The following is a 14336-nucleotide window of genomic DNA, read 5'->3' on the forward strand; positions in this document are numbered from 1 at the left end:
TGAAATAAGACAGGCGAGGCCAACTTGGGGGTGACCCCTGTTGGTTAGTTTACGAGCACAGGAGCTAAAGGAGCAATAATTAGGGAGAGCGATACTTTGTTGGGACCAGGTCTCTTGGAGGCACACTATGTCAAAAGAAGAGATGAAGTTTATTGCCTCAGGATCCATTTGCTTTGTCGCCCAGCCGTTAACATTCCAGGAGACAATTTTAAGGCTCTGGGATGGATTGGATGCGTCTTTAAAGGAAGGAACTGCTTTTGCTTGATTTGTGAGTGGGGATTGAGTCTGTTTATACCTAATGATGTCGAATTTCCGCGGAGATAGGGAGCCGGCTGGTGTTTGCCTCTGGTCTGATCTTTGTCAATTATTTCCCAAGGTGCTTTTAGGGATTACTCTTTTATGAGCTGGCCCATTGCTCTCCATACATGGCAGACTAGCCAAGTGATCTATAGTTTCGGCTGTTGAGTGTTGAATACTGACATTAGTGGTCACCGGGCCTTTGAAGTGTGTTATCTCTTTCCGTAAGTATTCTTCCGGTACCTGATTATGGCCCAGTTCTGCCTCGTCTAGGTACCTCAGCTTGTCCCAAGAGCCTGGTGAGTTCACCTTGGGGATGGTTCTCCTTGTTGGAGGTGGTGTGGTGTTCTCTTCAGTGTGCTGGGCTTCCTTGATTGGAGGTAGGTTAATCTCAGCCACCGTCTGAAGGTAACGTGGCCGACAGGCCGCTGGGTTTTGTTCTTGTATAGGGTTCAAATTATAGGAAGTCTGGTCCTTATTGTGGGCGTCCACGTTAATTTCCTTATTTATATCTCTCCCAGCCAGTTTAACCCTCAGCAAATCCAGTCTTTCCAATATTTCAGTCTGTATTGGAGATGGAAAATGGCAAAATTGCCTAATTAAGGTATTTTCTTCCACGGAGAAAAGGTCCTCATCTTCATTCTCTTGAAATTGCAGGTCTTGCAGGTGAGCATCTTTCCTTTTTAGTTTTTGAGGCTCTTGTTTCTGGAGACCAGGCCAGGTTCTGGGAGGTTGTTTCTCCTTACTAGGGTTTGCATGCTTAGTTTCCAGAAGGGGATTCGGTGGAGCCTTGTTTTCAAAAAATCTGAGAATTTTTATCTGGGCCTTTGAGAATATATATCTTGATCTGTAGATAAACTTGGCCAGGTTCTGGTCTCTAAATGTGATCATTGCTCTCATTGAACAACCATCATGATGCAAATAGTCTACAGAAGTAATGTCATATGGCTTTACTGCTCCTGGCAGTATATCATTCAGAATGTTCAAGGAGCTCATTCTTCGATCTTTCCCTGAAAGGAAGCCCTTTGATTTTGGGAAGTTTGTAAATACCAATTTGTGGGGATTTAAAATCAAGTTCCAACATCTTGCCTGAGTAAAGGCTTGCCCATCTTGTATAATGTTGTCATCGCGATTGGGCATTGCATCATCCCCTTTTCCCGGTTTGCTAAGCGGTTTACTACCTTCATTGTTAGGCACCACTTCTCCCCCAGATTCTAGCTCACTGAGTGAACTGTTACCAGAGCTCTGGGACGTTGCTTCCATCCTCCCATTTAGTTCTGAACTATGCTTCGGAGATGCCACCTTAGCCATTAGCTGTGGCGATGACTTCTTTTTCCCCTTCCTGCCTTTCCCTTTTTTATCTCGTGCAGCAGATTTATTTGAGTCCGATGGGAGTAGATTAAATAATTTCTGCCATTGTTTATGTCGGCTTATCTTTATTTTCCTTGTTGTTTTAATGTTCTTAGTTTTCTTTTCCCTGGCTTTTGATCTATTTTTTTGCAATTTCTTGGTTGTTACTGCTTGTCTCATCTTCACAGGTTCATCTGGGTTATGCACAAGTTCATCTGGTTTGTGCACTTGGGGTGCATCCGTTGCTATTGTCTCTTTTGGTTGGGGAATAAAATTTTCCACAAGGGTCAGCAATAACCCATTTGTTATTGTCAAGTAATTTTTTATGTTGAAAAGGTCTGTATTTATATCTTGGAGGTGGGCCTGAAAATGGCCATCACTCGGTTCAGTTTGAGTATATTTAGAAGTGGGCGCCTGGTCTTGGTGGCATGTTGTTAATTCTGCCAGGGGCCGCGGATTATAGGTGACAGAAATATTTTCCTCGAGTTTCTCCGCTAGAACTAGCTCTTGCGCCAAGCTTCTTGGGGAATTTGTATTTGCAGAGTTTTGTTGAAGCTCTTTGAAGTAATGTGACCGTTCAAGATAAGTAAGGGGGGGAGGAGTGACTTCGTCAATAGTTAGTTCAATTTGTTCGCTCATGCATTCCTCCCTCTTAGGGAAATAATTTATAATTTTACTTTGTCTCTTTCCGGGTCCCGGGGGGCTAAGTGGCGTATCTGGCAAGATACCCAACTCCTTACATAACTTTCTGGTGAGGACCATGTTGGGTAGTTGTCTTCCAATTAGAAAGCTGGTTGTCCCCAAGTGTTTCTACCTAATTTGCAGGACCGATGGATGAATGTGGGTGTATCTGCAGCTTTCTCCTGCTTAGCTCATCAGCAAGCACTGATTCTCAATATGTTTCTTTGGTGGAGCAGGAAAAGGGAGGAAGGGAGGAAGGTTTGAGAGCTCCTCCGTCAGCTCCCAGTGTCCTTTTGCTGATAAAAGCTGGGGGTTAATTGATATAAGGTGAAAGATGGTAATTATTTTCCAAGCCGAGCCTCTTTATCAGCCTGCTTTGCTGAAGACGGTCTTACTCACACAGGCGGGACTCGAAGGGGACTTGCTTCAACCCTTTTTTCGGTGTTTCCGATCACCCACCTTGAGTTTTTTCCTTTCCAGTGACGGGGGATCCCTTCACGGCAGGGGAGTCAGGCCAGACCTCTTCCCTTCCCCACTCATTCGTTTCAGGGGATAACTCAGCTCCACGGCATCGAATGCATAGCGGGGGGTGCGGCAAGGCAGTAAGGCTGAAGCTCGAATCAGGTAGTAAAACAATAAAGCAATAAAAGCCCAGAGGGGTTAAAAAACTACTTAAAACTACTTAAAACTGCTTGAAGCTTAATCTAAAACAATAAAGCAATAAAAGCCCGGAGGGGGTTGAAGAAAAAAACTACTTAAAACTACTTAAAACTTAATCTAAAAGCAGACAAAGTTAACTAGGCTACTACCTTCGTCGCCATCTTGGCTTCTGCAAGTCAAGGCTGGTCCAAGACATTTTTCTATCTGAAAGGACAAGACAACCCACCCCCACTTCTATATAGGAATTCACAAGGCCAGTAATTGAATATTACTTCAAAACTGGCAATAATATGCTTTCCTCTGCCATATCCAAGAGCAGCAGACTAAGGTGTGCAGAACACGTTGTGTGACAAATAAATTCTTATCTTCCAACCATGCACATCTGCAGGAACCCCCACACCCATCCCATGAACCATGGAACTTAAGAACATAAGAAGAGCCCTGCTGGATCAGGTCAGTGGCCCGTCAAATCCAGCATCCTGATCTCACAGTGGTCAACCAGGTGTCCATGGGAAACCCTCAAGCAGGACCTGAGGACAAGTGATTCTGTGCATGGCATCCAAGACACGCATTCCATTTCCAAGAGGACTTATGCTAGTGCAATGGAACTCCCCCCCCCCCAATGTGTGCCCTGCACTCCCCCAAGATCTGTTCTGCAGGGAAGGGGGAACCCCATAACAAATTTAGAGGAACATGGGTGAGAGAGGAGAGGGAGGAGTTCCATTGTGCAAGGGGATGTCACTATGCTAACATAACTAGTTACCTAGAGCTGCACTAGATGCAACCACTAGCTTCCTTCCTTCCTTCCTTCCTTCCTTCCTTCCTTCCTTCCTTCTTTTTCAAGCAGGTTTCTAGCATTTGTAGAACCCAAGATACGAGACAAAATGTAGACAGTATTCTTCTCATTTTTTTGAGGTTAGCCTGCTCCCCACTTTCAGTATTTTACTTTGTGTGTCCCCACTCCTTCCCCAGGGGAAAAAATCCTATGCACACTTGTGTCCAACACCTTGCAGCTGCTCCCTGCTTCCCAGCACCCACCATCTCAGGCAGCTACTTCACTCTTTCTTATAGTAGGGCTGACCCTGCAGAAGATTTCATTGACCTTCACATGATCCCCAACATCTGTGGAGGAAGGGCCAGAAGGCTGAGTGCATTCCTTAAAAAATAAATGAAAAAAATAAAGGAGCCCCATTTAATTGTTATAGAAAGAAGTGGGAATTCAAACAAATGAGTTCTAAATGGAAGGTTTTATTTCATTTCAATTGAAGCCCTCCTAGAACAGCCCGTACAAGTCACAGAAGGGTTACAAGAGGATTGAAGAGAGCAAGAACACAGTGTCATTTTTAGATTACTTATAAAATGGTGACCCCTTGCTATGCCTTATTATTATTATTATTATTATTATTATTATTATTATTGAAATCGGATGACTTGGGAGATAGTATTAAAATGCATAACCATTTCATGCCATCCAATAGGATGGAAAACATAGAACTTACAAGCAGGAGAAGAACTGGATCTCCTATGGAAAGCAATAAGAAACATAAAGGATATGCCTCTTTTAAAACTCCTTCTAAAGCAGGAAATCTTTCTCTAATATATCTGCAGTATTGACTTTTTGATGCTTTCAAGGAATAGGGGGAACTCTGGATGTATCTTCAATACCAAAGGTACAGGCAGCAGAATACTGGCTAGCCCCCCCCCCCCCCCCCGAAAATAATAGCAAATACAAACAGCACTAATGGAAACAAAATGAAATAGTTCCAAAGTTATGAAAAAGAACAAAAAGGAAACAAATAAAACATTCAATACTGAAAATAAACTGAGTAACCCCCCCCCACACACAAAAATACCATTGTACATCCCTATGTGAAAGTGAGCAGTAAGCCAATGCACATATGCAGATGTCAAAGTACTCAGATCTCACAGGCATGTTCCAGATTCACATCAATCACTCACTCAGCATTTGCTGCATTTGTCACAGGTGTTCTCCAAAAATTGGATCAGGGTCAAGTAGCCCATCCTACTGCTACTGACACATGCAGGTGTGAACATGTACATGCAGCAGGTCTTCACACCTGTTCTTGTATGCAAAAATGCTTCCATGTGCTCCAGATCAAGAGGATAAATCTTTGAACAATACATGAAGGCCCTGTCCTTGCAGATGTTTGTAACGTACGTATAGAAAACAGTTGGGGGGGGGACTATTTAGTGGGCATGTAGGGGAAGAGCTACTTATTCTGGCCCAGTTCCCCTCTCATGTGTTGGGAGCATGCATGTGGAATTCTTCTGAAGAGGGTCAAACATGGAGTTGTTCCTCTTTATGTCAAGCATCCACACCTGTTAACATGAAGTTACACTTGTTGCAGTCACCCTGTTTTTGTAGCACTCAAACCCAGCGTTCTGTGCCTGGGGGGAAAGGAAACACTTTACACAGACAGACATTCACTGTGATTTGAGGTGCGTAAAGTAGGAGCCTGCTTCATGACATTTCTTAGCCTCTGAGGCCCTTCCCAATGTTGCCAGAGTGATATTGGATGGTGGGGAACGAGAGGGTGGACTTTTTCCAGTGTGTATTTTGTTTACAGCATTTATACCCTGATCTTTAGCCAAGAAGGTTGTCAGTGTGGCTTCCAAAAATGTGTCCTAATAGGGTTTGTACCCATATCTCTATACTATACACATCTGCTGTTTTTACTTGTATTTTATATTGCTGATTTTATACTTTGGCACCATCTTGAGTTGGAATGTGTCTTGAAAGACAGGGTATAAGTTTTATTATAAATATGTGTTGTCACAGGAAACTTATCAAAAACTGCTGTACCTTAGTGAGGAACCACCACTACCTGATGAGCTTAAAGGGTTTGCTTTTTTTAAACTTATAAGTCCTTTGAAACTGTATAATTCCAACACTGGTGCATCCAGCTAACTATGGGGGGGGGGGATTAAATGACATCTCTCTCTCTCTCCCTTCTCCTCTCAGAAGCACGTATGAAGCCAATAGTGTGAATGACACTCGTATGAAAAGGCTTACGGTCCCAAGAGGACCAGTACAGGTATATGCTATGATTAAGCCCTATAAGAATAAGTTACGGCAGGGGTTGCCAACAATTTTTGCGTCACTGAGCACATGTGAAATTTTGAGAACATGCTCTGGACAGCAGTGACACCAGTTGCACAATGGTGCCACAGGGGTGTGGCATAAGGCAAAATGGTTGGTGTAGAGGCATGTCCTAACACAAAACATCTACCACATCTAAAAGAGGGGGAAATAGACCTTTGAAATCTGCTCCAGGGTTGTGGGACTTTATGGAGCACATTAGAGGGGGTGGGCATGGGAAGAGGAGGAAAGGGAAGTATTGTGTGAGTGGAACTCTGATTGTGTAGAATTGGATTCAACTTTATGTTAGGAAGAACTGGTGCTGGCAACATGCTCCCAGAATACGGCACCTATTCCTGTGTGACAAAAATTTAAGAGGGCTGAAGAGAAGACGTAAATGTCAGCAATGCAGGCTTTGGCACAATCTTTACCTTACTTTTACCTCTGAACATACACACACACACACACACACACACTATTCCACAGCATGTGCACAATCTTAGTGGGGCCTCTTACAATTGAGAGGAATTTAAGTTCAAGTAACTGTAGGAGCTTTGATGAAAAACTAAGAAGATTCAAAACTAAAAACGATCAAAATTGTTTCACTTGGCAAACCTTCTGAGTGAGTGTGTGCATTATAAAATATATCTTGTACCCATGGACCCTTAAATTTAAAGATGCTCCTCACAAAATTTCAACAGAAGCAATAACAAAAACACAGATTTCTATGCTGTCTTTGGCATATGTCATGATTCAGAGAGAGAAAGCATACACTGTCTTTAGCAGCATGGATGCAAAGAACAACATACTATGTAATACAATACCAGCTACATCCTTAAGTAGAATGTAATACAACACAAACTTTAATGTCAATATATACAGAGCCTTAAAAGAAAACTTTTTTTAAAAAAAAGGAAGACAACCTGAACAAAATAAATACAATATGATACAAATCCACAATGTTTTGAGAAATGAATGTTATAACGTTAACAACAGGGTTGAAGTGGGAAGGACTTTTTTGTGACTTTAAATCTGTAAGAAAATGCTGTACCCTCAAATAGCATGTATTTAAACACTGCGTAATTTGCTGTCACATGATGCTTTTTCCAGGTTTTGAAATTCACAGCCAGGCACATGCCCAAACAGGTTCAAAAATGTAAACTAGGCAATGGTCTGGTTCCGACATAACATTGAAGACTACCTAGGTTAATTAACCATAGGTTCCCATTATGTCTGAAAGGGGGAAGCTATAGTTACAAAGTTTAGGACAAACCAAGAGCTTCAAACCTTGTTCCAATTTTAGGACCTATAGTTTACCACTTTAGATGTAAGAGGAAACTATGACTAACTCAAGTATGAAGAGGAAGGAAGCAAAGAAAGGGCAGTGAGAACAAGGCCCATGCATATCTTGGCTTTATACACAGAGTTGTGTTATGTCTGAATCAAACCATTCAGTGCAAGAATGCCAAAGTGCTTGGGACGGTGGAAGAATGCAGCATAAGTAAAAGTCAATTGCAACCACAGTTTTCCCACACCCTTTTTAATATGAACATTTCCATCCTAGAAAAGGGATACCGCTTCTGCTCATTTCTTCAGCAACTTAACACAAATGTTCAGTTTAATAAAACTTTTCTGAAGAGGATATTCAGGAACTATATCTGGAAGAACTGCCCATTTGTAATTTAAAACTGCATTTACTTACATGAACCCCTCCCCCCCAAAAAAGATGGCTTTTGACTTACCTAAATTTGTTTTTTTTTAAATTCACCTATTAGTTTCAGCTACTCAGTATCTCTACTTCCACTGCAAGTCTATATTAACACAGATAACTAATTTTATAATTATCCTCTAGCAATACTGCAGAGTGGGAGCAACCATCCCTCAATCCTCATAGGAGACAAGAAGCTAAAAACCACTGAGACCTTTCCCTGTTTAAGTTGTGCTAAAATGAAGGCAACTCTGCAAGGACTCTAATGCATCTGCACAACAACTGCTATTAAGTTCAAAGGGTGTGCATAGTAGAGTTTTCTAGCGGGTTGATAAACTTAGCCACTGTGTAATTGGAAGACCCTTCCCTTGTTGTCTAACACAGATTGGGATCATACTGCCAAGTGCAGAATGAATACATATCTGTACAGGCACAACCACCACTTTCCACCAACAGAACTATTCAAAATATGGGTAAAATTGGTTTGCCAAAAAATATAGCTCCTATTGGATCACATACTAAAAGTAATCCTTGTATTTAATGCTGATGTATTTAAATGACGTATTTACAACAAAATTAACTAGTGGCTTTTAAAAAATGACAGAGTGCCCATTTTTAATAGGGCAGATTCAACAAGTGCTATAATATAAAATCTGGGCTTTGAAACACACATAATTTGGTTTACTGAAGCCGTCTTGAAGTCACACAGGTTATTTCTCTTTATATAATGCATCTGAATACAAGTGTGTGGATCCTTTGCTGCCCCATCAATTGACACAGCTGTGCCTGTAGACTTTTCATGCTACGCTACTGTGTACTTGCCAGGAAACTGTTTCTGGCTTCCTACTTTTTCAGGGCTTCCTCCCTGCCCCAAAGGCAAGGTAGAAAATCAAAGAGGCCATGTGCTGCAAGTTGCACCAGCATTACCCAATCTTTCAGGGTACCACTGCCCTAAAAGAAGATCGTCCTAAGCAAGCAGCTTTGCCATAAAGATGTCAGTCACTGTTTTTTTCATGCAGTTTACCAGAGCAAGAAGCAAGAAAAGTGGGCCACAGCTTGGAGAAAGACAAATGTGATTAAACAATACACTGATTTTCCAACAGGTATTTGGGCATGGAGAGCCTCACAGAACCCAAACGATGGGCTGTGATATCATGATAATTTTGTCACATGTCTATGATTTCTTCAGGTGATTGAATTAAAGCAGCCTATGCGCATGCACCCCAAAGGTAATTTTTTGAATTTGTATTGCATTTTAGCAATGTGCAATAATATTTCAAGATTCCACCTATATAATCAAATTGGAGGAGACAGTATGTTAATCACTCAGCAGCAGTGCTCTGAATGCAGTAGTCCTCGCATTGGGAGCTCCAATTAAGCACAGGTAGATTTTTAAAGAAGAAATATTTCTAAAGCAACACTTTAGATGACAACCAGGACACAGTTGGTGATAGAAAACTCTATGGGGAGGGTGGGAATCTAATCACACAGGCACAATGGAGTCTCAGAGCACATAATCAAGACCATCCAACTGGGATTAGTTGACTCATAGAATGGTTATATTTACCCTCACAACAGCCAATTCACACTAGCCAGTGGTCCTCATGAATGCTTGCAAATATACTGGGCCACTTTCGAGATTTTGGTTAGGAGATGTCATTTATATGAACAAACAGCTCCACACAGGGGGCTGTGTTGCAATTTCTACAATGACAGCAGCTCTAGAAATGGGGTTGCTGCAAGTGTGGATGTCGAAACATCCACACTTCGTTTGCCACACAAAGGTGGCAGTTCATTCAAATTTCATCTCCGCATAGAGGTCCTTGTAAAGGTGCCACTACCTAGTGCAAACCAGCTCTTAGTGCAGTAAAATTCATTCTGAGAGGTAAAAGTCAGGCTGCTAATCCACTTTAGCATATGGCAACCTATGGTATGATCATTCAGTGTAGGGCTATCACTGTGGATGTTCTGTATGTGCTGATGGCACACACACAGAAATAATTTAGTATCTTTCAAATTGCCTGTCATGAGTCTCTGAATAAGGCACTTCACTCTTTCGGCATAAAAACAAAAAATGAAAAGAGAACAGCTTTGCTTGAATCAAAGAAGTGGTCCATTTAGCATGGAACCCTATTCTGGTTTTATAAGGAAGTGCACACTAAATCCTATACTCCATTCCCTGGTATCCACTCTTCTGCCTTTTGGTGGTGAGGATGAAGGGCAACAATACATTTGGCTGGATGCCCTGATCCCCAATCCTAATTGACAGCGATGTTTCTAACTTCCATTACTGCTTTCCTTAGAGAGAATTATCCATGTTCTAGCCATCTTGCAGGAAAACAAACAAAAGTCTGGTGGCACCATAAAAAGAAACGCATTGTGGCAACTTGCATGGATATAAAATAAGATGTAACATAAAATAAAATAAGATGTAACATCACTTTTCATAAAATAAGATGTAACATCACTTTTCAAATCTGCTCCACATTACTTTTGAGGGGGCGGGGAGGTTTAAGAGGGAGAATGCCAGTAACCAGGGCTTTTTTTTTAGCCGGAACTCACTGCAACTCAGTTCTGGCACCTCTCAGGTGCGCTCCATTGCCATTAGAAGTGAACAAGGTGAATTCATGGTGAATTCTGGCATCTCTTTTTCTAGAAAAACAGCACAGTCAATGTCTAGTTTTCCATTGCACAGAAGGCACTCTTGTCTTCTCCTACTCTATTATATTCTGTGCTTTATGCTATGTAAGCATAATTACAAACATGAATAATTTTGTCCTAACAAACAATTCCATCTGCCACCCTCTTCTTTCAACATAGCTGGATGCTTCTATTACCTTACAGTCTCCCACAGATTTAGCTAATTTGGTATTACCAACAAACCAGCATTTGTTCATAGCAGCTAGCACAGAACAAGGAAGTTCTGAGCTCAAATCCCCATTCAACCATGGACTATGAGCGAGTCACTATTTCTCAGCTGGTTAATCTCACATGGTTTTTATGTTTCAACTCTAGTTCAAAGGATCTGTTGTGAAAGGTCCCTGCCCAAGACCCAGGAGAGAGTCATCCAGTCAGAATAGACAACACTGGGCTATGTTTGCTGACGAGGTTTAAGGCAGTTATATAGATTTGGGGAAAGGGAAGGACACACCAAACACACTATCCAAAATTCTTTGGAAGAGTGGGACATTAAACTGTAAAATGTTAAGTCACACTTTCACTGATGAAATAAATGAGGGATCTATAATCTTCTTTACTCATATAATTTTATGCTCATAAACTAGGGTAGATTATTGTAATGATTTATTGAATTTAGAAACTGCATTCTATTTCAGGTGTTCAGCTCCAGCTGCTCTGTTATTCCCAATGGAAGCATCAACAAAAATGATATGATCTCCCAGCATATTAAACAATATGTAAATAATTAAAACTAGTTAAGTTCTTCATATTTGGTCACATGGAATGGAGTTTCTTTTCCCTGACTGCATTAGTGGTTATTTCAAGAACTCACAATAAAAAAGGTGATCATATATTATCAACATGAGGGTTTTTATTGGGGGAAGGTTACATCTGATCTCATCTTGCAACATCTCAGAAGCATATTCTATGGCCAAATATTGAGAGATCATTATAAAGTCTAGGCTAAGGCTTACTGAAATGTGCTTCTTTTAAAATTCACATCTTTGGGGTAACATACACCAGTTTGTAAATCCAATGTGGGCTAAGATGTTCAGCTGCTGACCTTATGCTTAAGATTGGTTATGGCCACAACAGCAAGAAACTGCAGACTTTTCTCTACTTTTTCCATTGAGACAAATTCTCCAGAACAGATTAAAAAAAATATTTAGAACACATTTCAAAGTTTAGATCTGATCCAGGACTTTGAAGGGCTTAAAATGGATATTCATCTTTGAAATTTTTATAAAGGGTCTGGGGAAAAACGATGTACTAATTTCCTACAGAAAGTATGAATAAATTTTAAAAACATTATGAAATGTGAATATGTGTTTTTTTTAATAAAAAAATCAGTATCTTATAATTCATGGTGAAATAACATCTAACGGTGGAAAGGGAAGGAAACAAGAAGAGAACACAGTGGACTATCAAGGTAGCTTCAATTGCCTGTCAAGAGTAATAATGATAATTCTATAGGTTCTTGCTCTAGAGGGCTTGTATTTAAAACCTCAGTGCAGAAACAATTATCAGCCCTTCTACAGTAAATGAAAGGGCACAGCCCATGTTTTGCAAATGTATACAGTACTGACAATGGAACACACCTAATCCCTTATCACAGAATGATAATATTGTTGGAGGGGGGCTCATCTAGATCACCTCACAGTCCTAGATATTCTATACCTAATTGTCTTATTCTATACCTAAAGCATACCCAAAATGCCTACTCACCCTTTTCTTCAAAGTCTCCGAGGATGGAGATGTCACATGTATGTTAAAAATATAGTAGGCTTTATCATTCTAACCACCAACACCTCACAGCAGTCTTACACAAAAGCACTCCCAGGCTGACCAATCCTACAGTTCTAGTGATGGCTTTCACACTAGGATGAAGTGCAGGTTCATGGCTGATTCCCTTTGTACATTTTCTTCAGTTGCCTGTTACCAGGCATACTTGGGGCTTCCATTTTAGCGTACATGAGTTTTGCACCAACACATCCTTTTCAGTTATCCTTATCTTGCTGTACCAATGAGTTAAGTGAATCGAGTCCATTGGTAAAGTGACCAATTTACAAAACTAGAGCACATAAGTTTGATTTTGTTTTGTTATTTTACAATAGGGCCAGATAGCAAAAATACTAAAACACTGACTATTTTCTTTCAATTTTAAATTTACAACTTGAGCAGTGTTGATGGTCCCCTAAACCATTTATTTATAAACTGGGAAAAACTATACAGTATTTAAAAGTATTAACATAATGCAACAGATCTTTGAAAAGGACCGTGTACAGAAAACTCTTCATGATCATTATGATGTACCCTGATGCTTTGTTTCAATGAATCACTGACACTTCCTGCAAAATGTGTGATGAATCCCACTGAACCTGTGGATATCTTCTCTTTCTTCAACAGAATTCAAGTAGTGTAGGAGGAACTTGTATATGCCTTTTAAATCACAGGCCAGGCAGATACAGAGCCACTTATTGAATTTTTTCTCTTGCTCCACTTTGGTTAAGTGCCCCGGTGGAACTATAAGTCGGTTGATGTTAGCTTTTTCATGCTCCGTCGTTGAGCTAAGCTTGAAGCTGCAACAGGCTCCAACACAGGCTGAAATGTCTTGTTATTCAGTGCAGAATAGGTGGCAGCCATGGCACCCTAAAAGATAATGAAATTAAAATAGATCATGATACCCTCATGAAGAATAACAAAACCAAAACCCCAATCTCCCACAGGTAATAACAGATTAATTAGTTCCAGTTTTACCTTTACTAGATGAGGTGCATCTTGCCTGTTTAGCTGGTAATGTGGCAACTGGTCCCTGCATGCTATCCATGAATGCTTAAGAACTTGCTCTGCAGTATATCGCTGATGTGGATCTACATGCAGCATATGAGATAGCAAATCCTAAAGCAAATTGGACAGATACAACTGTTACAACCAAATCTAAGCAGTGAGAGATTGGACCCTTTTGGTCTTATCAATCATATAATGACATTCAAGTGATCTTTCTTTTGAAGCAGTTAACACTCATACAAAGAGAGAAGCCCAAATGAAAAAGAGCACCATGTGTGCATCAGAGCCCACATGAGTCTCTGAATTTTCCTCAGAGATTTAAACATACAGTAAATTCCAAAAAAGCAATAGAGCATGTTCTAAATTTTAATTTTGTATAAAACAGTCTCATGTTGCTTTATGTTGCTTTTGGCCAACACTCATAACCCACTTAGGCATGCTGCAGATGTAATATTTCCATCTCTTACAGAGAACATTCTATGTGAACTATTAAAAGTCTCAATTGCATTTCGTAAATTCAGTAGAATAGTTTCCGAAGTAGTAAATTATACATGTTATCGACTTTTAAATAATTGTTGATCAAAGGTGCTATATGTGATGAATATATATACTGTTTGCATTTATTCTATCCTATGGGTGACATCAAATGTTAGTCATACACTGAGTGGAACCACTGACGTCAATTGACTTACGTCCATTTATTTTAATAGGTCTATTCAAAGTTTGATTTAGTTTAATGTCACCCTATGCTTTTAAATGTGACCTTTCATACAGTTTTAAATTTCCACTGCTTACCTATAAATCTAAGATAAACAAGAACTTCTGATTTCAGAGATGAGGTACAGTAAAAGTCTCAGACATCAAATGCCATAGGAAAACAGGATAATTGAATGTCAAAATAAATGGGCTCATAATTTACATACCATCTATTCATATATATAGAAATTTAATGAGTTTTTAAATAATTAAAGCTCATGCAACACAAATTCTACAACAGCAGCTTGGGTCTGAGTTTCGTAAATAACAAAACAGGTTGCTTTTTCTACCTCCGATAAATACCTTAGGAGCCAAAAG

General features: G+C 40.2%; 1 protein-coding gene across 2 annotated transcripts in view; it reads right to left on the bottom strand.

Moving 5' to 3' along the window:
• Window positions 1–11326: 11326 nt before the first annotated feature.
• RPS6KA6 (ribosomal protein S6 kinase A6) overlaps window positions 11327–14336 on the bottom strand; it is a 58045-nt gene continuing 55035 nt past the window's right edge. For both annotated transcript variants that reach the window (XM_053375034.1, XM_053375035.1), the window contains exons 21-22: window positions 13233–13373; window positions 11327–13124 (exon numbers count right to left, since the gene is read on the bottom strand). In XM_053375034.1, coding sequence (XP_053231009.1) covers window positions 12999–13124; window positions 13233–13373 — 267 coding nt within the window. In that variant the 3' untranslated portion in view covers window positions 11327–12998. The remainder of the gene's footprint in view (window positions 13125–13232; window positions 13374–14336) is intronic.

This window comes from Podarcis raffonei, chromosome Z (genome assembly GCF_027172205.1).
Source record: "Podarcis raffonei isolate rPodRaf1 chromosome Z, rPodRaf1.pri, whole genome shotgun sequence".
NCBI lineage: Eukaryota > Metazoa > Chordata > Lepidosauria > Squamata > Lacertidae > Podarcis > Podarcis raffonei.